Below are 26,119 nucleotides of genomic sequence, written 5' to 3' on the forward strand. Positions count from 1 at the left end.
TCGGTACTCAGGTGTGCTACGAATCAATAAACAAACGCCTTGCGCAGCCCCTTCCAAAACGCCCCTTTTGAAGCGTCCCTGCACTGCCCAGCCCCGGGCCCAGCAGCTCCCCGGTCGCCCTAGGGACAGCGGCCGCTGAATGATCCCCGCCAGCTGCCCCCTCTCGCAGCAGCCCGAAGGCAGCCCGACCCGCCGCGGGCGGGTCCCGGACCCGCGCTGGGTCGGGCCGGAGGCGGCTCCGCCCGCACCTCGACGGGGCGGGCGGGGCTCAGCAGCGGCGGGCGGGGCAGCGCGCAGCACGCGAGCCGCAGCCCCGGCGCTCGGAGCCACCGACCGCCAGCATGGGGCTGGCGCTGCTCCTGGCGCTGCTTCTCTCCCGAGCCGGTAACTGCGCCCGCGGCGCGGGGCGGGCTGGGCAGCGCGGCGCGACACGACCCCCATCCCTTTCCCGGCGGGCAGACCGGGCGGCATCGCCCGCACCCCGGTCCCGCCGCGGGGCGGCCACGGCTTGCAGGGGCGGCGCCGGGTCGCGGTCGCTGGGGTTGACCGCTGCTCCCCCCCGAAGCCGGGCGGACGCGGAGCGCGTCCCGAGCGCGGCGCTCCCAGCCGCTGCCCGGCTCTCCCGGCCGCCGGCTCCAGCTGTCCCGGGCACAGGCGGCGGGTAGGAATTCGCGATTTAAACAGGGAAAGGCGGCTGCTGCTTTGGCCCGAACGGGGAACCTCCGGTGTGGTTGTGGCCAAACTGGAGGGACGCTCTGGGGAGGGGACCGTCTACCCTGGAGGCGAGTCGAGAGGAGATGCCGGGAGCCGATCACTGAACGCCCCCGGACGGGCACAACGCGGGGATTCATTCATCTGAGCCGATCCTGGCTGCGCCGCGCTCTCGCTGGCTTCGCCCCGAGCAGTTTTTGATACCTATCCCCCCTACGTTCGCCCTCTGGAATGCTTAAGGCCCATAGTTTCCCGAGACTAGGCTCGGTTTGCCAAGACCAATCCAAGGAACTCCTGCAGAGATGCAGCTGATTGTTCTACTCTGCCTCGTACTAGGGCCAGATCACAAGAGCTGAGGATTGAAATTATTCCTTTTTCCAGTCTTCAGGGGCTGATGTGACTAGGAATAAGGAAATTAGAAACTGCTCTGAATCATTGCTAGTTTCTGTCTTGGGGTGCTTTGCACTCAGAAAAAGCTGCAGCTTTTTGACTGCTAAAAGACAGGCTGCTCCACTTAGACCACAGTAGCAACTGGAAGCCCCACGATTGCAAAAGATTTCCCATAATTTGCCATGTCCAAATGCCAATGCTTTTCTGGTAACTGTGTTTAATAAAGGAAGGGCTTCCCTTCTGTAACTATTGTCTCTTTAAATAGCGTGGTGCACCAGGGACAACAAGATAGACATCTCTATGACAGGACATTGGAAAGGGGAGAATAAAGGTGTATTGTATTACCTATCCATTTTTTTCTAAGGCATAAATAATCATAATGTGTTAATTGGTTATTACTTTTTTTGTAAACTACAGATGGGATTCCCATATACATATATCTTTAAGATGTTCTGCAACCTAAACCTATGTCTAAACCACAGATCTAAAAAAAGAATTAGCTTTCTCATTCTTTCATGTTGTTACTGAACTACTAAGTCAAGATTTTAAAAAAAAAAGAAATAACTTGCCAAACTTCAGGGCTTTCAACAATGCACAGCTAGTAAATGTTGTCTATAGAGGAGGACTATTTTGAAGTTGAGGTTTAGAGCAGCTTCACCTGAACCCTGCATACAAATGCTGCATACAAAGCATTCCTGATGAGAGGAGTTTGAAAAGTCATCAGGTCTCTATGTAACAGCCAGGTGAACTACAGAGTACAGTAAGTTGCTAGAAGAACAAAGAAAGTTGTACAAATGAGACAGAGGTACCTAGATAATATTACTGGGCCGTAGGAAAAGTAGAAACTTCGAGAAGCAGGCTGGCATGGAATTCTGCATTCTACTGCTTACAGCAAATAAACTGATGAAGCTTGCAAAAATGAAGTGAGAGAACAAATTACAGGGGGAAGATGGTAGACTGGGAAATATGAGTACCAAGATTTCCCCCTAATTTATAGTGATGGCAGATTGAAATAGTACTACTCCACCTGCTGAAGAAGAGAATGATAGGTAAGATGATGTACCCAAAGAACACTAAGGTAGATGTAAGGCTCAGCACAGTCATTTCCTAAAGCCAGGCAAGGAATATTGACCTGAAGGGAAGAAACATACCAGGCTATATATAAATCTTACTAGGAAACTGTCTTGTTTCAAGACTTCATTGTACTTGTACTGTAAACATAGGTTCATATACAGCAGAAATGAAGAAAGGTTACAGACTGAATTCACCTACCCATGACAACATAATCATAAAATTATAGAAGGACTTGGACAGGAAGGGACCTTAAAGATCATCTTGACCTAAGCCCTCTGCCATGGACAGGGACACCCTCCACTAGACCAAGTTGGCCCAGGTCCCATCCAACCTGGCCTTGGGCACTTCCAGGGATGCGGCAGCCATAGCTGCTCTGGGCAACCTGTGCCAGGCCCTTATCACCCTTTGAGTAAAGAGCTTCTTCCTAACAGCTAATCTAAATCTTGCCGTTTTATTTTAAAACTGTTCCCCCTTGTCCTATCACTGTCTGCCTGTATAACAAGTTGCTGTCTCTCCCTTTTTATGAGTCCCCTTTAAGTACTGGAAGGGGGCCCAGTGGAGGTCTCCCTGGAACCTTCTCCAGGCTGAATAACACCAGCTCTCTCAACCTGTCTCAGAGCGGGAGGTGCTTCAGCCCTCGGAGCCTCCTCTGGACCCATGCTAACAGGTTAATGCCCTTCCTGTGCTGAGGGCCCCAGGGCTGGATGCAGCACTGCAGGTGGGGGGTCTCACGAGAGAAGAACCTACTCCCTTGATCTGCTGGCCATGATGATTTTGATGCAGCTCAGGGCATACTTTTTGGGCTGCAAGTGCACATGACCAGCTCACCTCTGAGAACCCCCAAGGCCTTCTTTGGAGGGCTGCTCTCAATTGGTTCATCTCCCAGTCTGGACTTGGGTCTGGGATTGGCCTGACCCAGGTGCAGCACCTGTACTTGGACTTGTTGAACTTCACGAGGTTCTTATGGGCCAAGCCTTCATCTGCATTTTTGGCAGGGATTTTAGGGACTGGGTTCTACGTCCTTTAATTGACTGCATATCAAGCCCTTCTGTATGAAGCCACTGACATCCTTTGTTAAGGATTAATTTTATTATGCAAAGAATACACATCCTTAAGTCTTCAGGCTCATTCAAGTGGTTGTTTTTATACCCTATAAATGGTTTTCTCAGTACATCTCCTAATGACCAGCATCTACTTTAGTAACTGCAGCAGCACTGACTCACAGTACACAATATGGTGTTACTATGTACTTACTGCACTGTGGTTTTCAGTGCCCAGACAGAAGAGCTTCTTCAAAGCAGGCCTCAGCAACCCCAAGGTTTCACAGGGATTTACTAGTCCCTAAAATACAGAGCAATCCCTGATCCTGGCCAAGCTGAACAGAATTATTTTGGAGCCTTTTATTTAAACTTTTGTTCCCTCTTTCTTTTATACTCTCCCTTTTTTTTCCTAAATGGAAACAGCTCTTGCTCCTTAACTATTCCGTGTGAAAGATCCCAACAAGTTCTGTTTCTTGCAAGGGGTCCTCGTTGAAAACAGCATCCCTGCAGAACGATGACAAGGTGCTTGTGTGGCATTCATCTTGACTGGGGTCCTAACAGTCTTTTCTCTACTTGATCAGGAGACCTCATGACTCTGCCCAGCAGTGACTGTGTCATGGCAGAGCAGCTGTGCCTCTCGGACTCCGCCTGCAATGCTACATACAGGACTCTGGAAAACTGTGCCCTGGCCAAGACTCGCCTCCTTTCACTGGATCATGACAGCAGGGTCAGATGTCTGAAGGCAGAGCTTGACCTTGGGAACAGCTCTTTGCTGCACTGCAAGTGTCACCGGCGCATGAAGAGACAGGAGCACTGCTTACGCGTTTTCTGGACTGTTCACTCCAGCATGACAGATGGTGAGATGAAGTAATAAAAATTTACAAGTTACTAGTAAGGCTTACCTCCACCCTCTAGCTGAAAACAACCATGAAAGTCCACTTCCCAGCACTGTAGGGAACCATATCTTCTAGTAGAGAGAATTCATTACTGCTCTGTTTGATAAGCAGAGAAAACTAATCTGGTATGGGACCAGTCCTTCAAATACACCAGCAACCCCAAGAGACAAAGACAGCTACACTGGGATAGTTAGATTTAGTGCTGTGAAAAATACCTCAAAATGGTCCTGTCTGTCCATCGCTGAAAATGCATGCGATTATGACACTTATTGCCATGGCATCCCTAAGTGTTCCGCTGCTTTCTTTTGTGGGATGCTTCTACTTGACCTCCCACTAGAGCCTGCCTATGCTGCTCAGCTCCTCACACTTACTGAAGCTGAAAAATCCAAATGACAACACAGACCAGTTTCAAGCTGGACAAAATGTAATGAGGGTTTTACACAGTAATAGCTTCTCATTTCCAAAAGAACCATTCTTGGCATTTGGCTTTGAGTGAAACAGAGCATTTCTGAACTCCAGCCTGAGGAAAGAACCAGACATAAATAAGAAAAATATCCATTTAAGAACAAACAAACAAACAAATAAATAAAGCTGGTCACAGAGCATTTCTCCCATCTCCCACTGCATTAAGTATCTTGTATCTTGCCTAGGTTATTTCAATTTGGAGACCTCTCCCTATGAGAATCCAGCAAATGAAGAACACTGGAAGACAGATTATAATAAACTGGCAGCTCTGGTATCAGGTAAGAATTGTAATGGTTACATGATATAATGCTGCCCTCTCTTATCTTTTCACGGGTTGAAGATTATTAAGAACAATTTGGGGTAATGGCCCCTTTAATCAGAGGAATGCCTGCTCTGGCTACTTGCCTAAATTTTTCACTCCTACCAAGTGTAAATATAGCCACAGACACAGGCCCGTGAAACCAGTAATAACCCATGATCCATTTTCTGAAACAAGCACCCTACTATGAACCAATAAAAAAATACTCTTTTGTAACTAGTGTAATTACAGTGTCGTACTGCAGGCACATAGAAGGACCGGTTTTTGTTCTTTTTGATTTTTCAAATCTGACCATCAAGAAAGAAGTACTCCTGCTTCCATACAGAATCTCTTCTGGAGACTTGCTTCATGGTTTTTGTGGGTTTTTTTGGCTTTATAGGTTCACAGTTAGCAGGAGATGCAAGAAATCCATGTCTGAGAGCAACACATGTCTGTAATCTGAGCAAGAAGTGTTTTCGACTGCGCACAGACTATGCCTCCATCTGCACCAAGGGAGCAGGAAGTGAGGATGTGTGTGACCGGCGCAAGTGCCACAGGGGGCTAAGGAATTTCTTTGAGAAAGTTCCTGAGGATTTCACCAAAAGGATTCTGTTCTGTCCATGTCAAGATGAATTTTGTGGAGAAAGACGTCGTAAAACTATTGTTCCTGATTGTTCCTTCCAGTATAACACTAAACCAAATTGCCTCTGGCTTCTGGACTCCTGCTTAGAAGACCATATCTGCAAGTAGGTGAGGTAGCAGAGGATATTATCCAATAGAGCAGCATCAACACTGATGGTCTCATTTTCCTTCCTACAGATCCCGACTAGCTGACTTCCAGCAAAATTGTCAGCCTGTAGACGTGTCTCCGGATGGCTGCTCTGTGCACAACCATGCTGCATGCCTGCAGGCTTACATGGGCATGATTGGTAAGTGATGTCCCCGGGAACATACAGAGTGGATGCTTTCAGGCCACAAACTTGAAGGCACTCTTTGATGCTGTGAAGGACCGTCCTGGTCTCCTGCAGGAGGTAGTGCTCAGTATACCGGTGAATATGCCTTAGTAATCGATGCTAGTGCTCTCCTTTGCCTCGGAGGTAAATGCAGTCCAAAGAGAGCGCTTCCATGGCTTTTTTTGCTGTACTTTGCCCCATCCTTGCCTGAGATTTCTGGAATCCTCTTTGCATCATCAGCTAGTGCAAAGCGCTCTAAGTGCCTCATCTACAGCACTCTGTGGGTTTGTGTGAACTGTCATTGTCATTCCTAATGCTGGAGTTACATGCCATCATCAGTGATTAAACACAGCATTCCGTCATTGCCTGACTTTTAGACTCCTGATGACTTGGTAGTTTTGTGTGCACTATGTTCTCACAGCCAGAACATAGGACTACCAGCTGTTAGAAGGAAGGTCACCTTTGGTTTTAGTTATTTTCTATCTACCAACTTACTAAAACATTTTCAGAGTGGCTCAAAAGAGGATGTAAAGAGTAGAAGTACCTCAGAAGCTGTAAATCTAGACTGTACCTTCCATTTTTCCAGATGGCTCTGCTGGTTTTTTTGCTACATGAACACTACTACCTGACTAACACTACAGGTGTGCAGCATTTGTTTGTCAAAAGGCACCTGGCTACACAGTGTTGCCAGCTATGAAAGAAGCAAGATTACCTTTTGCTGCCGTTTATCAGTACCACAGCTGAGTCCACACAAGTCCTTCACATTCTAAAATCAAAATCCTTCACAATTTAATGCTTGCACCATTAAATTGCTTTCCCCCCATCAGTTTGCATTGAGCTCTGCAGGTACAGTTCTCACCATTGCTTCTGCTGTGTACACATCACAATTTAATGCTTGCACCAGCTTCAGTTCTCAATACATCTCACTGAGTGCCTGAGTCAGGGGTAGCAATCTCAACACTTTCTCACAGCTCAGCAGACTTCAGTTAGGTTCATCAAGCCTGGGCAACCTAGCTGACACTCCTGGCCTCGCCTGGGTAACATGCTTATCGCAGTAGAAGGCTTCTGCCTCCAGGGCAGTATTTCCTTTAGTACAACATGATTCATAATGCTTCTTTCATCTGGGGGTTTGGGACAGGCACACCCATGACACCCAACTATGTCAGTAACTCCAGTGTGGCGGTCTCCTTGTGGTGTACATGTGAGAACAGCGGCAACCAGAAGGAGAAGTGTGACCAGCTACTCAGCATGTTTGAGAGCAACAAATGCCTTGGTAAGCATCAGGCACATCACAGAGAAACATCTCAGCAGAGAGCAATTTAAATCCTGCGGTTTCAAGGTCCTGTGTTGCAGTGCTCTTGTGTACAGTTCTATCTTCTGCAATGTCTCTGTGATCTCCTCTGCAACCTATGGGACCAGCCAGGATCTGCTCTGTTTCTGTATCTTTTGGCAACATCTCTGTTCATCTCAAACACCCTTGAAGCTATTTCCAAACATCACTCAAATGAAGGGCACTGCAAAAACATCACCAAGGCGAGGTCAGACATGCTGTATCCATAGGTTGCTGAGTAACCACATCTGTGCACCAGGATTATGGGGTCAGGATTCCCCCCCTCCCCATCCTCTGTATCTGTATTCATCCCCGGCCCTCAGTCAAGACAAGCAGCTCCTGATGCAGCCTGTTGCTAGATTCAGTACAGCAGTTGCAAAAATCCTGTTACACGCAACTGTGTAATCCTAAATTTGTATTTCTTTTATCCCGCTAGCATTTCAGCAACATACCTTAATGAGATTTAAATATTTTATGTTTGTAAAAGCTTTAACAGGATATAAAAGAAAACAGCATAATTACATAAGTAATTAATATTTAAACCTACCTCCTGCAGTATATAAAAGCCTTACACCCAGCACTATAGACACATCTACAATTTAATCATCTCATCTGAGATACTACAAACCTGCCCCTTACAAAATATGGAGTTGGGAAAATCACAGAGGAACCCAAAGGTCTTCAAGTACAGTTCAAACTGTTTTTGCAGTCTGCTCAATCTCACAAAAAAACCCACAAACTGACAGGCCATTTATGAAACAGAATAAGTATTCTCAAAACCAAGGCCACACGGCCTGTGAGAGCCTTTCCTAAAGTAGCTTCCCTAGACTTCTGTTCACTAGACTCCAAGGTGTGCACAAGAAAAGCACTGTAAGACTCTTACTTTACTTCTGTTTGCAGAAAGTACCATTTGGTCTCAAATGCACCTGAAGCAGACAGCTCTAGGAAGACAGGAAGACTTACTTTATTCATCTTCCCTAAGCTTCCAAGGAGACAGTGCCAGCACATCTCTCTCTTCAGCAATGTCCCAGGTACGCAATGCTTTGTTGCCTTCACAAAGCAGTGGGTCAAGTAGCCTAGAGACAGTAGTTGAAAAACCTTGGATCTGGAAATATGTGGCTTTTGATATCAAACCAATGGATGCCACGTGCATGCAGAACGCTGGACTACTCTACCCTAAGTTACTCCTTCCACAGATAAGCAGAAATAGAAGGCTTTATGTCTGGCCACAGGAGTTTCAACAGTCACACATTAGTGCTCAGAACTAGAGGTTCCGCAGCCAGAAGTTTGAGCAAAATGTGTCTAACTGGGATTCATCCCTCCTTTTTATTTCCTAGGTGGCTGAAGGGAAGACACAGCAAGACAGCCCCAAACAGGGCAGTATGCCTATGGCCTCCTCTGTCTATTCTGGAACTGCTACTTCCTGGCCTTCTCTGGCTCTGTTCCTGCCCCTGTTGCTGAGCCCACATTAATGTGGCATAAATGGAATATTTTCTTCCAATATTATTAATATTATTCCATATCCAGGCATGTCCCAGTACAGTTTTACCTTTGGGAAACAGAAGGCTTTCAGACAAGAAGAATGGCCTTAACCCAGAATGGCAGTCACTGGAAACCTGCCACATATTTGCACCCTGCTTTCCCCCTGTCAGTTTGCACTGAGCTCTGCAGGTACGGTTCTGCTTCTGCTGTGCGCATATTTTGAGTAACAGGCTAATGTTCCAACTTAATAGGTTCAATCAAAGGTCTGATTTCTTTCAGATCTTGTGCAGGGTTTGGTTTCTGACTCTAGGGATGACCTGACAATGTCTCCAACCACCCCACCATCTAGAGCTCCTCCTCAGGCAATCATTGCATGGTTTGGGTTTGAAGGGACCTTAGAAAATCATTTAGCTCCAACATCCCATGCGTGGGCAGGGACCACCTTCCACTAGACCAGGTTGCTACAAACCCCATTCAACCTGGCCTTGAACACTTGAAGGAATGGGGCAAGCACAGCCTCTCTGGACAATCTATGCCAGTGCCTCACCACCCTCACAGGGAGTGATTTTTTCCTGATATTCAATCTAAACATACTGTCTTTCAGTTTAAAACCATTGCTCCATATCCTGTCCCTAGAGGCCCTGGTAAAAAGTCTCTCTCTGTGCTTATCACCCCCCCCCGATGTATTGAAAAGCCACAGCAAGGTCTCCACAGAGCCTTCTCTTCTCCAGGCCAAACTGCATCAACGGTGTCAGCCTTTCTTCACAGGAGAGGAGTTGCAGCCCTCTCCTAATTTTCATGGCCTCATCTGAACCTGCTTGAACAGGTCCATGTCTCTCATGTACTGGGCACCCCAGAGTTGAATGCTGGACTCTGGGTGCGGAGGTGGGGTGGGGTAGAGGGGAAGAATCACCTCTCAGCCTGCTGGCCATGCTTCTTCTTTTTATGTAGCCCAGACTACAGGATGGCTTTCTGGGCTGCAAGTGTATTTTACTGTCTCATGTCTAGAGTTTTCCATCTATGTCTTCCGTCTTCCATGTACCCAAGTCCTTTCCTGCAGGCCTGCTCTCAATCCATTCAGTCCCCCACTCTGTACTGATACTGGGAGTTGTCCCAAACCAGGTGTGGCACCTTGCACTTGGACTTGCTGCATTTAATGAGTTTTGTTGGTGTCCACTTCTCAAGCCTATGAAGGCATAGAGTAGACCATATCATCCTAAAGACCAGAAGCCTGTGCTTCAGGGTGGGTTGCAAATAATGCTCAATAAACATACATGTGAAGTCCCTGAGAAACACCATCTCTGAATTACTTTCAGCTCCCTTTTCAAATCCCTTCTTTTAAATATATGAAAAACACCTGTCCAGATCAAGAACACTACACTAGAGTTTATGCTCTGTTCTGTTTTGTCCCTTCAACTTATAGATAATCCATTACAGCAGCTAGCAACACACTTGGGCTTTGTTGTCCAAGATGAATGGTGCTCAACTTCAGTAGATTTAGGCTTATCTAGCAAAAGATGATCTTGCTGGCTTCAGGACAAACGTTCTCTGTAGAGAGTGCATTTGGCTCATTGAAGGTGCATTGACCACAAAACCCTGGGACATTCAGTTGCAACAATCTCCCTCTACCTGTCCACATATTCAAGTTACCATTGTCCCCTTCCAGCCACCTGCCCCGTCTTCCTCCTCTGCCAAGCACTATTTCATGACCTGCTTATTCTGAATGTAAATGTGTGCGCTGTGTAATTGCTGTTAGTTTGTACTGCATTTGTCTGTTAAAATGTAGTGTTAAGTGAATATTGATTCCTGAGCATAGGTTAACAGTCTGAAATCAATTGTGTACAAGAGTTGCCTCATCAGCCAGCCTGCATTTTGAAATAGTCAGAAACTGAGCTCAAAGCAGCTCCTCCACACACACATGTAGTGCCCATTGCTCATCCTGAGAGGCAACAGATCTGAACAATACTATACACATCCAAACAAGATTACAAGCCTGAACAGAGGCAGAATAGCCGAGTATTTATTTTTATCCTGTGTTTTATCTACTGCCTGGGAAACACTGACTAGGTAGTATGCTGTGGTTCCCAGTCACTGTCAGACACCTTATTACAGACATCATAGTGTGTATCAAAGTAATTATCCTCTGCAGTGGCAATATTTACATTTCCAATTCCAGACCTCTGTTTATTTCCTGTGCAGGTAGAGCAAAGAAATCATGCATGCAGCAGCATCGTCTCCTTGTCACACAGAGAAGCAATGTATTATTTACATGCAGTAGGAACGAATATGTCTTAATAACCAGGACTACCAGTACTGGTATTTCTTATTACCAACGGAAATATGACTGTTTGGAGCAAGAGACAGCACTGTTTCCACATGTTTGCTCCCATTAGTTAATAAAAACAGAGCCCATGTAACCCTAATATAGTATCTACATTAGACTATCCTCCTCTGTATGATGGGATTTAGAAATGTGTCAAAAACCTTGACTGTAATGTAATATCATCTGTCATCTCTGGAAGTTAATGGAGAGTGACAGGGAAGAAGAAAGTGTTCTTCTTTCCACTATTTCACACAACAGAGGGAATATTTGTGAGAATAATGGAGTAGATTTCTGAGTGATCTGTACCACGCACACTGGTACACAATGTACTGCATTGATCTTCCGCTCATCTGCATTGTGATCTTTCCTCTTTCCCAAATTTAGCGGTGTAAGACAGATTGATCTAGAAAAAGGGATTAACATTTTCTTGTTCATGTTTAGGGCACTAAATCCCTACTAAGAAGGTTATTGATTGCAATTGCAGTCTTCTGTCGTATCCTGAATTGTTCAGGAAAATTCTTGACACTTGGACAAATTGTGCTCTAGACTGAAATTGAAGCAAAACATCTCAATTTGTTTGGTCTTTTCCCAAGTGCTCTGTGTCTCTTTTTCATGCACCTTTATATACACAGCTGCCTCTCAGCTTGTTCATCAATACCTGCAAGCAAAATTCACTTCTAACTACACCTTTATTCACAGGTACTCACACTGTTGTATGTACAAACCCATTTTCACTTAGACTTTTCTAACACCTGATCTCCAAATATCATGGTTTTTCAACTACGTAGCATATATGCATGCACAACTTAACGGCTACTGGAAATGTCATGCCAGTGTCACTATCAATTCAGTTCTGTTAGCACCACCAGTGTTCCAAGACTGGCACATTTCCTAAACCCATTCAGAACAGCTTACTAACCATATGACAGGGCAACTAACAAGCCCCCCTCAGCTTATTTTCCTGGAAAGTGGAAAACAACATCCTGTGAGCACCTGTGGTCTCACAAAAGATAATCCACATAACACAAAAGGTTATCCAATAAAAATTCTCATCCAGACAGTCTTAACAATGAGCATTCAGCAAGCATATACAAGGAGGGAACCTTCTAATTATTGTAATGTAGATTATTTTTTAAAGAGTAAAATAATGTGAGGTCTGACTAATAAAATTCGTCTTGCAACTCTAGAAGTCTCCTGCCTTCCTTTGCATTTCATACAAGCTACACTCCTTGTCTCCACTGCTGGGGTCATTATGGAACAGAAATGTAAAGAACAGAATTTAGAATCTCTTACAAAGCAATCTTGACAACTTTTACAGGCGTCACTCATGGTCAGGTACTTCAGATGTGGCTTCTAGAACTCTGATAGAGCCTTAGAACTTTTAATACGATCTAATGTAGCATTTACAAAGGGCATTCATGTAGTCCTCCAGCTGTGAGCTCAGCCACCTGTTAGATACGTGGTTTCTTGTGACACGTGGGAGAAGCAATTTACATTTCTTGCCCGAGGTCATAAGCAAGATGCTGCCAGAGATAAACCTTGATTTTGCAAGTCCAAAATTAGTGTCCTCGCATCATTCCCACTGCCTCCAAGAAATGCCTATGATTTAATAAGAATCAAGTGGCTGCAGTTTTCCTTTTAGAAGGGGGAACAATATGTTATTGCAGATGATGAAAACTCAAGCACCGTTGGTTTCAAACAGTGATTCCTGGCTACAGATCCCTGGTACACCTCTCAAAATCAGCTGACAATAAAACGGAACTTTCAGTTGATTGGAAAGGCTTACAGGTGCGGCATCTATAAAGAATGAAAGTATCTTTTTCAGTACATCCTGAAAATCATGTCACTCTATTTGCCAAAATGGTAGGCAACTTTACACAAGAATAAAAAGGAGAATTATCAAAGTAATCTTTGAGGTGTCCATGAACCAGAGAAAGCTTTTGGGGACAACAGTGAAGAAAGGAAGCCAATCAGCTCTGCTGAGCTCCACAGGATCGTTCAGCACTGCTGTGGAATCACAACCCACAGCTATTCCACAGCTGCTTCCCCCAGTGAAACAGATCCTGGTAAATACAATCAGAGGCTAATCACTTCTACCCCAGAGACTTTGTGGCTGAACCTTTTTTCATTTGAGGCAGAGTCAGTTGAGGCTGAGCTTGGTTAGTCTCTAATGGAAGCTCTTCTGATAGGTGATTAGCTCTCCTCCAGGAAGTGTCTTGATGTTTGGGTTTCTTGCAAACCCCAGGGTTAGCAGAGGTCAGGGGATGCTGCACTTTCTCCAAGTGCCTCCATGAAAATAGCCCCACATACTTTCCATTTACAGCTGATCACCTCCATTATCCCCAAGCTCGGAGGAGATGATCAGCAATTGTTAAGTGCTTGAATCAGACTAATATCTCACTGCTAATTCCCCCAGTAATGGGAATCTAAATTCCTGGTAAACAAACGGACTACTTTTCACAGGCAGGGATGAATGCCAAAAGCCTAATATTAGAGCTTTGGAACTAAAGCTTTTAGAGCAATCTTGTCCACTCGAAGATGTTTAATGACATTATGTATTGAATAATTAGAAAATGAAGGCCTGCTTGGAATCAATGGGTTACTGTCGATTAAGATGACAAAGGGGCTGTACCCTTTTTTAAACAAGTTTATACTAAAATGGTGTACCTGATAAATGGGTCTGATAACTACGTCTTTACCTTTGGGCAGAACAAGCAGACATTAAGCTTGCACAAAATAATTGTGTGACTTTTGGCTCATCTTTCTTCCCATTGGTCCCACCTGTTTTCCTGTAAGGCATGTGAATCAGATGTTCCTCTCCCCATCAGATGACAAAATTTATTAAGCAATGCTCAAATTACTTACTCTGATGGAGAGAAAATCATCTTTGCCTTTGCTTTACTGTATGGCCAGAATCACAGAGTTCACACCATGAGATACTTGAAGAGCTAAGAGGTATGGACTGGACCCTTTAGAGGCACTTTGCAAGAAGAATTGCTACTGGGCCTGAGAACACAAGAGAAGATTATTTGTTTACAGAGATAACTCTAAAAGGACTGAGAAATGTTCTATGATAATATGACTGAATCAAAATTGATTAGTAAGTCACATGACATCCTTATCTCCAAATTGAAGAGATAAAGGTTTGAAGGGTGCACAAATTGTTGAATAAGGAATTGGCTGGATGGATGAAACCAGAAAGTTATGGTCAATGGCTCTATGTCCACACAGGCTGAGCAAAGTACCGCTGTACTCTCCCCCCTTTCAGCTTTTTTTCCCCACCAGTCTAATACTTAAATTACTTTATCTTCAATTTAAGTTTGCCCATTATATACTGGTATTATATGTCACTGAGCTTCACTGCAAGAAACTGAAATTTCTTTAACCATCTGTGCACAGTTACCTGTTCTCCAGCTGTTCTAGCTTTCCAAACCATCATCTTCTTCCTTTTTTTTTCCCCCCTCTCCCTAAAGTATCTTTTGATTAACTGAAGTCAATTCTGCTAAGTGCTAGTGGCTCTAAGAAGCTTGTTTTTTCAATAATCCCCAGGGTTCCATTATGTTTTCAGGGCTACAAAACAGGAATTGCTCAGTCTTTCTGAAGAAATGCAGCAGCTAATTCTTCCAGACACAAGCTCTTTGGATTTCACACCCATCATTCCAAATAAGAGTATGTGCACCTGTTATGATACTTCTAGCAGAAATCAGCTAATAGATTTCCCATCTTTTTTTCTCAATTTCAATCCATTCTTGTGCAAAAAATTTAATGCAAAAAGAATCCAGTTCCACAGATACACTACACAACCAATTGCTATTCTACTCCCATCTAAGAGCTGCAGTGGTATCACAACAGAAGCGCTGTTGTGCACTGAACACTTAATTTTTAATATGCAAATACAGATCACAATGTAAATGGAACTAATACAGAACTACAAGCCACAGTGAAAATGTCAGTTTTCTCACAGAAAGGCCCTGAGAGAAAGATTATGTCTTGTTATGAAGCAATTTACTAAAATATTTGGAGTAATGTCTGAGCTGGTTTATTCATACTATGTAGGACGTAACAGTCCCCCTACAAGGTTGAAATGTTAACACTAAGAGACCAAGGCTGGCCTGTCTTCTCAAGCGTCACTGAGTTACATCTTCTGTCTGGTAAATCAGACACAATAAAACGGTAATGAAAGGGAAAAGATGTTGCATTGATTGATTTACTAGACTATTTTTCTTTTACTTTTAACTGATCTCAGCAGATGTCACCAGGAGTCCTGCTATTATTACTCATGATAGCACAGTATTGCTCAGGTATCCACCCGAGTCTGTATTTAATTCAGATTTTCAAGCGTGAACTTTTGGATTCAGATTCCAGTTGCCCGTGGTAAGGTATTTCCAAGACTGAATCTAATGCCCTGTTTTAATTTTTCCTCTTCAGATGTCATAAGAGAGATGCTCCAGTCCCCACAGCAAGAGAAAACAGTTTCCTGCAGCACTTGTCACTGGGTTTGAAGCTTCTACAAAGGTGAAAATGTGAGACAATCGATGTTCAATTCACATAATTTTTCCTGAGACTCCTAAAGAAAAATGGGAAAATACATATCTGGCAACAGCATACATAATGAACCCAAACAGCTGCTCATGATGAACTTCTGCAAACTAGTGTCTTTAACTTATTAAGTAATGAAAAAAAACCATGTGTTTTATTTTTTTCATATGTTGACATCAAAATATCCTGAGAAACTGAAAACTGAGAATTCGTGGCTTGTAATTTTGGCAACACGGTTTCATGAGCAGATTTCCTATTCCAATCTAGCAATGTTCTTAGCTTAAGTCACTTACGTCTCAGTTGTTTCATAACCTAAACCATACAAAATGACCCATTATCCTCAGGTCTTCATAGCCCATCTTTATCTCAATTTACACCTTTCTTGGCAGCCTCAAATCAGTCAAAGGAGCTAATAGGAAGGAAAGGTTAGAAAAGCACCCAGTCAGTGAACCTGCTCTGGACAGGCCTCCCAGCAGCACAAGCCCTGGAGAAACAGAGATGGAGACAGCAGAAAGATAAAGTTGCTTTACAAGGTATTTGAAAGGAAAGTCAATCCTATTGATGGTCTGTTTTGCACAGACTGACTGACTGACTGAATCTGGGCAAAATTTAACAGAAGGACACACTTCATAACACAAACAAGCGGACAGCTTCAAGCATGAGGCTCTTTTTCAGCCTAATGCAGATGTCAGTTAATTAGAGTAGAAGGGTATATGATTAGCAGCCAAATCAATATAAAAGGAATTAAGAGCTTGAATAGCAAGCTTTCCTGCTTCCCAGCACGGCACCCGGGGCTGTATTTAGCTAAAATTCGATCCACATTAGCGGACAATCAGTATAGTCTTGTGTAGTCTTGTATGGGGATGTCTTCTTGAAATATTTTAATTGGACTCTCTAGTGTTATCAGTGCTAAACAAGATGTCAGATTAATGTAGATGACTTCTCAAATGGGACCGGCAGCCCACAGGCTAGAGAAGCACATTTACTTCTATTAAAACCTCACTGGTTTTCCAACATATATTAATAGTATTATTTTCGCAGCTACCTTAAGAGTGGCTGAAAAGCATCTTTACATACAACTGCTCCATCCTGTACAACTCAGCAGACCCAATACTGGTAGCAGTAGATTCACCCCTTTTTGCCATTTCAGGCTTCATTACTCAAGAGCCCATCAGTCATACCACAATGACTGTTTCTACTCTGTATTTAACACCTCTGCAGAGAGTTTAAATCTAAATTGAAAGCAGCAAATCTAAAATTCTCACCTGAGAACTCCTGTAACTGGTATGAGATTTGAAATGGCAGCATTACATGTTGCAGCATACACTTCTCATTACAAAAATTGAATCCACTTCCCATTCTGCAGCAACACTGTCTTGGTCCCCTAATCAGAAAGTTATTTTTACTGTTGCATTTTATCTTTTAAGGCAGCTTACAGCAGCTACACTGCAAATTTTCTGCACTGTAGAGTGGATGTTGCAAAACAAAATTAAATCTTTTCCCTGAAATGTTTTATCTAACAAGATCAGAAACAAGTAGATCTAGAGAAGGACAGTAGCCAGTGAAAATTCCTAAGTTTATATCAATGCAATCTGTGTAGCTTTACAATGTCATATCACTTTCATTCTGTGCCTTGGAAAAAACATGAAGCCATTATTTCTCCCCAGTAATAAATCATCTAAGCAATCTAGTACTTTCTGTAATGGAAGAGCTATACACTGTATCTTCCATTACCTTCCAGTTTAATTAAATATCCCTTGAATAAATCTTGTGCTTACACTCTTGTGACATGCTACCAGTGCTGACTTCTCCATTTATAAACTGGCTGGATTCAGCCCAACCATCCCTGCTTACTCTACCTGTCACTCACTGAAAACTCCAGACTCTCAGACTCAGTCCTTCTTGGACCCTTCTTTGCTAGTTACTGATTTGATGCGTGTGTAGAACTGAATTAATCATGCAAGCTATGGTACCGACATACCTCTTACAGCTTGCTTCTTTGGAGTGGCCAAGAGATTGAAGGAAGACAGGCCACCAACATTTTTTGAAGTGAAAGTACTAGAAGAAATGCAATTTATGAAGCAGCAACACAAGCACTTGGTTTAGGTTCAGTTTTCTGTCAGGCAGAAAACATTGATTCAGTCAGCAGGAAAAGCCTCCTCTTTGCTTTTGAATACAGAATCTTCTTGCCCATCTCCCTTAGTTCAACAGCAGTGTGGGAAGATGACTTTAGACAAATATTAAGCAATTTTAAAACATGAGTATCCTTCAAATGGCTATACATTTCTAGCCCACTGAAACACCATGGTGATTGAAGCTTAACCTGCTTTGCTTTTAGTGATAACAGACAAGAGGAGAATATATGTTCAGCTGTCTTCCTTCAGCAAATGAAGGAATATAATTCAGAGAGGATGCTGTAGTAGTGTAAATCACTATTAACTTAATGATTTTAGTCATCTGACCAAATGACAATATGCAACCTTGGAAGAGATGGCCTCAAGAGCCATAAAAGTTATTCCAGATCATGTCAGCATAGAATGAGGACAAGCAGCAAATCATGTGCCACTGGGAGCAAACCTACATAAAGAGGTATTTTTCTTTCGTGAACCAAGGCAGTTAGCAGGAATTGCTGTAATGTTGTATTTTGATATGTGCTTATGGTTACTGGGATTCATCCTAACTTTTCATAGTGATAAAAAAGTAATCTAGTTTTGTCAAAAACACCCCTACAAATTCCCATATATTGCATCTCCATTATAGAGATGCAATCTAGTAGGCTTTGTGGGGATTTTATATTTCCTGTTCTTAAAAGGGAGGAAAAAAAGACATAATCCATGCACATGTTTAAAATACTTTAACAAACCGGGCATCTAGACAAAATTCACAAAACTCTCACAGAAGTAGTTTAAAAGCATGAATTACAAAAAAGAAATACTTCAATGGCTAGAGGTAGCACTGAACATATTAGTGTCAGAGTTAAACTGGAAGCCCTTATTACCTCAATTTCTGTTGGCCTGTGGAAAATTCATAGGAAGCAAGCTGTCACCAAAGCGACTATTAGGATTTTTGGACTTTCTAATCCATCATAACTCAGCTAGCATGAGACAATTTTAATATCCTAAATTCTGTTTCAGAACAGTATCACTCTGAAATAAAGAAAATAAAGTCAATTTTGTGCAGAACATACTTTATAAATACTTAACGTAATTTTCCTCGGGATGTCTAATATGATACACTGATACACCAAGGAAATAAATTTCGCATTTGTATCAGATCCAGCGACAACAGAAAACACTTTTGCAGCAACTCATCAACATGGTAGAAGTCTACATGCCCACTGCTTTATCTTCCATCCAAATTAGTACACCTCAGTTAACAAGCTAGCAATTTTAATCTAATTAGCAGAGGTTAAAAAAGCCTTGTAATCTAGCACTGCTACTCCAAGTATTTACTTGGATACTCATGATGTCCTCAGAAATTCTTCACTTGAGCAAGGTGTGCAAACCATTATGCTCCAAAAGAACTGGTGAAATTTCGAGAATCATCACAGCTATACTGAAAAGTTTATTAGAATTAATTTTTTCACCACAGCAGTAGAAAATAACCTGCTAAAAAACATTCTAAACTTCATTCTAACAACAGACCTATGAAGCAGAAAAAAAATTACTTTCTTAATACGCACGCACATTTATGCTGGGGGCCACCCAGCTAGAAAGCTGCTTTGCAGGAAAGGACCTTGATCCTGGAGGCACCAGGCTGCACACAAGCCAGGAGTGTGCCCTAGCTGCAGATGGAATGGGATGCATTAGGAAGAGCGTTGCTAGCAGGTCGAGGGAGGTGATCCTGCCCCTCTACTCAGCATTGGTGAGGCCACACCTGGAGTGCTGTGTCCAGTTTTGGTCTCCCCAGTACAGGAGAGACATAGACCTGTGGCAGAGAGTCGCACAGAGGGCCACAAAGATGATGAACCAGAAACATTTCACAAATGAGGAAGGTTTTTATAGTAGTTCAAAAAGCTTTCTAAAGTACCATGTTTTATACACATTTCTTTCTATCACATACAGGTTTTTTTCCTGCAGGAGTAAAGGACAACACACAACCCATGAGTTCTGTTTCATAAACTCTTGAACTATCCTTCATTTACCCACCTGCTGAACTTCTACTTACTCCGGCTATTAAAAAAACCCTAAATCAAACAAAACCAAAAGCAAGGAAACAAAGAAAAAAGCAAAATCAAATCCAAATCAAACCTAGGTGACTCTCTTCACTTTATCATCTTGCTCAAACATTAGCTAGGATTTCTGCTCTTGAGCAGTGATGATGATGCTCACCAACTCTCATAAGCTATCCATAGCTGCCAAGGTAAGCTATTTTCAAGGTAAATTCTACTAAGGTATCCAGAGTACCAACATCTTCAGCCTATTTGTGAAGATGGTAGCCACATCCTTTGGACAACTATCCACCTCTGTTTTGGTTTTGTTATCCAGTACATACAGCTCTACTTTGCACTATGCCTTCATTTGCCTCACAGGAACTGTTATGTAGAAAACAGTCAGAACATTCTTTTCTGGAAATTCACTGGTTTTATAGCAGGTATATAAATAATTGCTTTTTCACTGACACAGTATGCAGAAAATACTAAACACTAAGGCTCAAGAGAATGTTAAAGAAACGTGTTTTATTTGTAAAGATCAAGTTGATGATGACATCCTTCCTATTAAATATATCCTCTCAGTAACAAATGTGCAATGGAAATACTACCAAGCATTCTGGTTTTGTGTTGCACTGAGCAGCCGTAAGTCCCGTCTTACAATCAGGAAGAGCTGTGGGTACCAGGCATTTAGTTATTTTGTAAGGTCAAAAACTGTATAAAATGGTACTGCCTTAAAACATAGTAATGGATTGCTGTTCACCATGAAACATCCTTCTCTTTTCTCAAATGGAGAGTAAGTATAATGAAAAGGGGGGGGGGGGGGAAAGTGCCTGAACAGACCAACTATAAATAAGCATTTGCAGAAAGAACTTCTAAGTTTCCTGACATTAGAAATCTATTCGGACTTGCTCAGTAACAAAGCTCACACATAAAGAAACTACCAGCATCTAAAAATCAAAGCATCTAAAAATACAAGCATAAAAATCAAAATTTTTATATTTTTTTTTACCAGCAGCACTATTTACTTCCCTCCTAGAGGGAGGGTAGGAAAAAAAAAAATATCAGTGCATATCAATAACTTCTATTTATTCCAGCATAAGCTTTCACCAATAACAAAAGGGGCAGTTCTGCCTTCCCAAATTCACTTGCCTCACTCTTGACTTCAGTCGCCCTAAGAAAAAACAGCAATGGATTTGAAACCAAATTAGTTTTCCATTACTGCCTAGTTACACAGTCATTAGCAGTGAAGGGAGGATGATAGGTGTAGGACAAACCTTCTCAGCACGCACCACACACTTGTGTCAGACAGCAGTGCCAGTGGAGCCACAGGCTACAGGACCTCAGCACTGCCCAGGCTGCTCAGCAATTGCAGATTCCAGCTGCACATGTAGCAAAATGATCCTTGAATACTACTCCTTGTATCGTCTCCAGACTCCCTCCTTCTCCTCCTCAAGGATGCACAGCAGCACACCAAATGCAACCCAATCAAACAAATTCCTAGTTCCTAACTAGGAATTCAGCCTAATCGTAATTTTGACAACTGGTTAAAACAAAATTATTGGTCTCCTGAAAAGGGAGCAAGTTCATGCTCCATTAAATAGGGAACTGCAGTTTAGCAAGAATATGAAGGTTCTTGAATAACAGCATATTAAGTATCTGCATGATTCTTTACAAACTCACTGTGATATCCAGAGGTCTTAGTGGGCAATATGCTAAGAAAATGGTGCATACTGGTTTTCTCAGAGCATATGGGCTAGATATGCACTCCTAACTGCTACTTCCAAGCTCATTGATTAAATCAAATCAAATGAAATTAAATCAAATCTCTAACTAGAGAAAATCTCTAACTAATCAAAACTAGAAAATATATGGCATGAGTCAATGAATTTTTCAAATATGGAGAAGTGATTCAGGCACAATAACACTTTTGCTGCATTAGTCCATGCATTAGTCCATGGCCCTCAGAGGCATTTTATGTCACTTCATCTCAATTAACCTCCCAAGAAAACAACTGAGATTTGAACAAGAGAGAAAGAGAGGGAAAACAACATTACTGACTACACAATAGCCTACTCTGATGTCATAATGCTGTATGAAATGCTGTTGAAATCATAGGCAGATTTCCTGGAATTCAGGTCTTCTACCTTTTGAAACTATCCCCAGTTGGTGTGAATTTATTCCTTCGTCTCAATTTAAATAAAGTATAAATGGTTTCCCTCATACTTTAGGGTCACATGGTTTCCAAGTTTTAACATTAATGATGTTCCAGCAGACTACAAAAAGCAAAAGTGGGAGTTGCATTAACTATGCTAAATGGAGAATAGAACCAATAGTAGAAAAGATGTTCTTATCACATCAGACTTCTCAGTGTAAATTTATTCAGGGAACTGTAATCATAGCTGATCTTTTAAAAAGTTAGCAGAGTTTTACGACATTGTAATAAAGAAGATATTATATTATTCTCTGTCAACAGATGAAACTAACTGTATTGGCAAGACACTTCACTTGGTAAAGACCACTTACATAGGATTTCATCAAGCATCAACTGTACATCTGAAGATCTCAACTTTAAAAGAAAGAATTTCCTTTTAAAGTACCTACACAACCCATTGGTATGATGGACACAATTCCCACCCTTCCATCACCGACCTTCCTTGTTTTTGTCAACATGAGGGACTAAGAGACAACCTCGTCCAGGTAGCTGTGCAATAACATGGGGCACAAGTTCCTCTCTTCCTAGAGCCCCCAGTTAGTACTGCTCAGTTAATTAGTATTTCCCCAAGATACTATCTGTTTTCACGCACAGAGGATTTAATTAGTCTCCTGGCTCCAAAAGCTAGTTCAGACCCATCTATTACAGAATGGAATGTCAGGAAGAATTACGAGTTCTCATTATGAAGCAAGTCTTAAGCAATTGAATTATTGAACTCAGCCGTCAAGAGCTTTTCTTTCACCTCCTTTCTGCTTCGAGAGCGCAAAGCGCCATCTCCTGCTGAGCAGCTGGAACCACAAATACTGATTCCGGCAGCTGATGAACTGCTCCAGGGACTCAAATCCGTCTGGTTAGGTACCAAAATTAAATATGTTTTCTTACTGAACAGCTCAGTATGTCACAGCTGCCAGAAACGCTGTTCTTCGAGAGGAGCAGTCTTATGAACAGCTGGATCACAGCTGCTCAGGGCTCACACACCAGGAACGTGACACAAAGGGTATTTTGACTAGATTTCAGCAAGAAGACAAGCAGCACTTTGTGTATTTTTGCACCAGGTTCTATATTTCATATTGAAATCTCACTTCGACCTCACACACACATACAAATTTCTTTAAATATCACTCTTTGTATTCACATAAAAACCGAGCATCCTTAAATTAAAACCAGCAGAGAATCACAGAATCATTTAGGTTGGATGAAAGTTCTAAGATCGTTGAGTCCAACTAAAGGACCGATGTAATTATCAAACAAATATCAAATACAACGTTTAGGAGCATAGAACACTAACAGCTGATCCCCACATATGGAGAACATAAAAGAGATGGTAAGTACAACAAAAATTTATCATCAGAAAAAAAAATAATTCTGAGGCCCTTTTCACATGTGTTTTGGGATGGGGCAAAGAGAGTGAGAATGAGGTATGAGTCAGGCATTGTGTTAACTAGATCCATCTGTGTAGTAACAACAATAACAAAGAAGTTTTTACATTTTGGATATGTGGTCTGGAGAGTAATAGAAGTATTTTCTGTCAAAGGCACAACTGAACTTGCAACACATCTGGCCAAAATTAAGAGAAGGAAAAAACCCACGTAACGCTAAAATTATACTTCAAATAATGGTCTAATTCACTTTGTCTATTTGAAAGGCCATGGAAGACTATAACTGATCATTTCCCACTTTAACAAAAAACTGGGCATTTCCTATCTCTGTAAACCTTTGTAGAACAACCTTAATTTCGGCAGGTGGCTCCAGATGAAATAGTTCCTGATCAACACAACATTGAAACTCATCAATAAAGTGAAGGCAAATGGTAGCCTTAGACTCTTTACTGGAGTCAGTGTAAGAATTAGTGACATTCAGTAATTAGCTCATCAAAAAACCAAAGATCTTTTCTTAGAGAATAGCAGATCAAGTACAATGACACCATGCTCAGCAGTGACACTCCTTTAATCACCAGTGAACTTGCTGCCAATTCAAACACTGAGTCCTCTGGTTCAAATCCTTTCTGCAACAAAAGTGTCTCAGTTTAGAAGACAGGCGTCTGCTAGGGAGGGCAGGAGCCTCCCTTGGAATGAAAACGTGGACTCCTTCTCTCTCCGAATTATTATAATTTCGAAATCAAGGTACTCTCAGGCAGAGATCCGGGGATAGGAATAACAGTTCTTTACTAGTATTTATAACAAGGCAAAAACACAACAATAACTACAGCATTAACAAGAAAACAGAACCAGGGGCCCCGTGACAGCCTTCTCGGCTGAGACGGGAAGGGATGGAGGAGAGGCTTTGTTTCACAAACCCCCTCGGGCAGTCCCGGTGCTCCTGCAGGGCTCTGAGGAACACTCAGCTGGATCAGCAGGGATGAGCTGAGATCCCGGGCCGGTGGCTGAGGTAGAACAGCAGCTCCGAGGCGGTGCCTGGCATTGCCACATGTCCCGGCAGGACAGGGGGTGTGAGGCCACCAATGAAGAGGGAAGAAGGAGAAGAAGAAACAGTAGCTCTGTCTGGGTGATGGCGAATTCCCTTCTCTCCGCAGCAACAGCTCCCAGCAAAGTCTCCTCTGAAGCTGAAGAAACCAGCCAGCCCCCAGCTGCCCCCCCTCGTTCTCCCTTTTTTCTGCTCCCCTGCCCCCCCCGGGCCCAGCTGAACTTTTCGTGTTTCTCAAGCACTCACTAAGTACCAGCAATCAGGTTTTCTCTGCAACTAATGGGTAAAAATTCCACAGGTGAGCCAGAACTAAAGGAAGGACACCTAACCCCCAACAAAGTGATTATGAAGGACACTTTCATGCTACAGAATATTTATTGCCCTTACCATCAGAAGAAGAAAAAAATCAAAAAGTGTAACTTGCAAATGAGATGCAAAATGAAATTTCATACTATTCTTTCTTCACTTCTGATTTAAAAGCCATAATTAAAGTTGACAATTCTGACCCTAGGTTGAGCCCACAGGTATACTGTTACTTTTCCGGAAAAGCTTAAAAAACTGTGGAGCACAACCATCCCAAAACAAGTACTTCAATTTGTGAAAAACGAGGTTCACATCTTTTTAATATAAAATCTAAAAAGTTTAATAAAAATACAATTAGGAGATAGAAATAAAACAAAATGAGCAAATACGGCTGGGTGCCTCAGCATTCAGCCAAGCGCATACCTTACCAACAAAGGATTGTCCCTTAAGAACACAAATCTATTACAGAGTCATAAATTCTTATACATGATTCAAACATTATATCGAATATCCTCTTAAGTTTTAGATGTCCCTTTGTTTAGCTTCAACTCCCCCCATCCCCTGTAGATAATCTTCTTGGCTCCGCTGTGTGTCACACTCCCCGATCAGAGGTTCAGTAAATTCCTCCCTTGGAGTTCTTGCCACTGCTGTCTTCATCTGGATAAGATAATCTAAGAACGCAGGGGGAGTTTCTGACTATCTTTTCAGTCTCTGGGTTCTATGAACAAAAGCAATCTTTATTTTAATACCATGCTATGGCCTAAAATATATATATATATATATATATATATGTATTACACCACTATTTCTAAGCTTTATCAATAACAGAAACAAAAGAAACTGTATTAGTACAGCCAAGTTTTCCAGCACTAAATATACCGTTTTAATGCTTGCAAAAAGCCAATAACATGCATTTATAACAAATTTTTGTATTGATTGTATGATCTGTATTGAACCAATTTATTCTACTTACTGTTTTTAAATTGTGATTTTTAGTACAGGATTTTTAGTAGCAGCATGTGAGTAAAAAATTTGAAATTATACTAAATGAGGAGGTATTACCAGTACACAGGTAAATTGAAATACCTCCTTAAGAAACAATCAACTGATCTTGACAACTAGAAGCTGAGAGCAGGGTGGCACGTGAGGAGTATTTCCCCTGTCAGCTAAGAATTAAACGAGAAATTAGGAAGCCTGGTGTTTCTCGGTGTCGGGCCCGACCCCTCACCGCCACCGGCGCCGACTCCCTGAGCCTGAGCCCCCCGCGGGAGCGCGCGCCCTTCACAAGCGGCCAATCAGACAGCGCGGCTCGGGGGCGCGCCCGGGATTGGCGCGAGACCTCTCGCACCAGCCCAAGGAGACGGCTCCCTATAGGGGCGGGGGAGCGGGCACGCAGTGTACGCGGCAGTGATTGGGCAGACTGGCTGATGGAGCTGTGATTGGCCGGGCCGGTGGGCGGGCACGCAGTGTGCGGTGCTGTGATTGGCTGGACTGGCAGACGGGGCTGTGATTGGCCGGGCTGAGGC

At 42.7% G+C, this 26,119-nt stretch overlaps 1 protein-coding gene across 1 annotated transcript; it reads left to right on the top strand.

Annotated features, from left to right (window-relative positions):
- Positions 1 to 292: 292 nt before the first annotated feature.
- LOC102106436 (GDNF family receptor alpha-4) lies at positions 293 to 12,151 on the top strand. Its single transcript, XM_005523801.3, has 8 exons — positions 293 to 384; positions 3,797 to 4,072; positions 4,762 to 4,854; positions 5,275 to 5,620; positions 5,694 to 5,803; positions 6,966 to 7,100; positions 8,058 to 8,188; positions 8,495 to 12,151. The coding sequence occupies exons 1-8, from the start codon at positions 342 to 344 to the stop codon at positions 8,627 to 8,629; spliced, it is 1,269 nt and encodes a 422-aa protein (XP_005523858.2). The 5' UTR covers positions 293 to 341; the 3' UTR covers positions 8,630 to 12,151.
- Positions 12,152 to 26,119: the final 13,968 nt, after the last annotated feature.

Source organism: Pseudopodoces humilis, chromosome 17 (assembly GCF_049639895.1).
Source record: "Pseudopodoces humilis isolate 2021_Gansu_Grassland_sample_001 chromosome 17, ASM4963989v1, whole genome shotgun sequence".
Lineage (NCBI taxonomy): Eukaryota > Metazoa > Chordata > Aves > Passeriformes > Paridae > Pseudopodoces > Pseudopodoces humilis.

Coding starts and splice junctions, on each gene's coding strand:
- LOC102106436 (XM_005523801.3), top strand. CDS start 342: ATGGGGCTGGCGCTGCTCCTGGCGCTGCTTCTCTCCCGAGCCG. Junction 4,073..4,761: donor TCACTCCAGCATGACAGATG/GTGAGATGAAGT, acceptor TATCTTGCCTAG/GTTATTTCAATTTGGAGACC. Junction 4,855..5,274: donor ACTGGCAGCTCTGGTATCAG/GTAAGAATTGTA, acceptor TTGGCTTTATAG/GTTCACAGTTAGCAGGAGAT.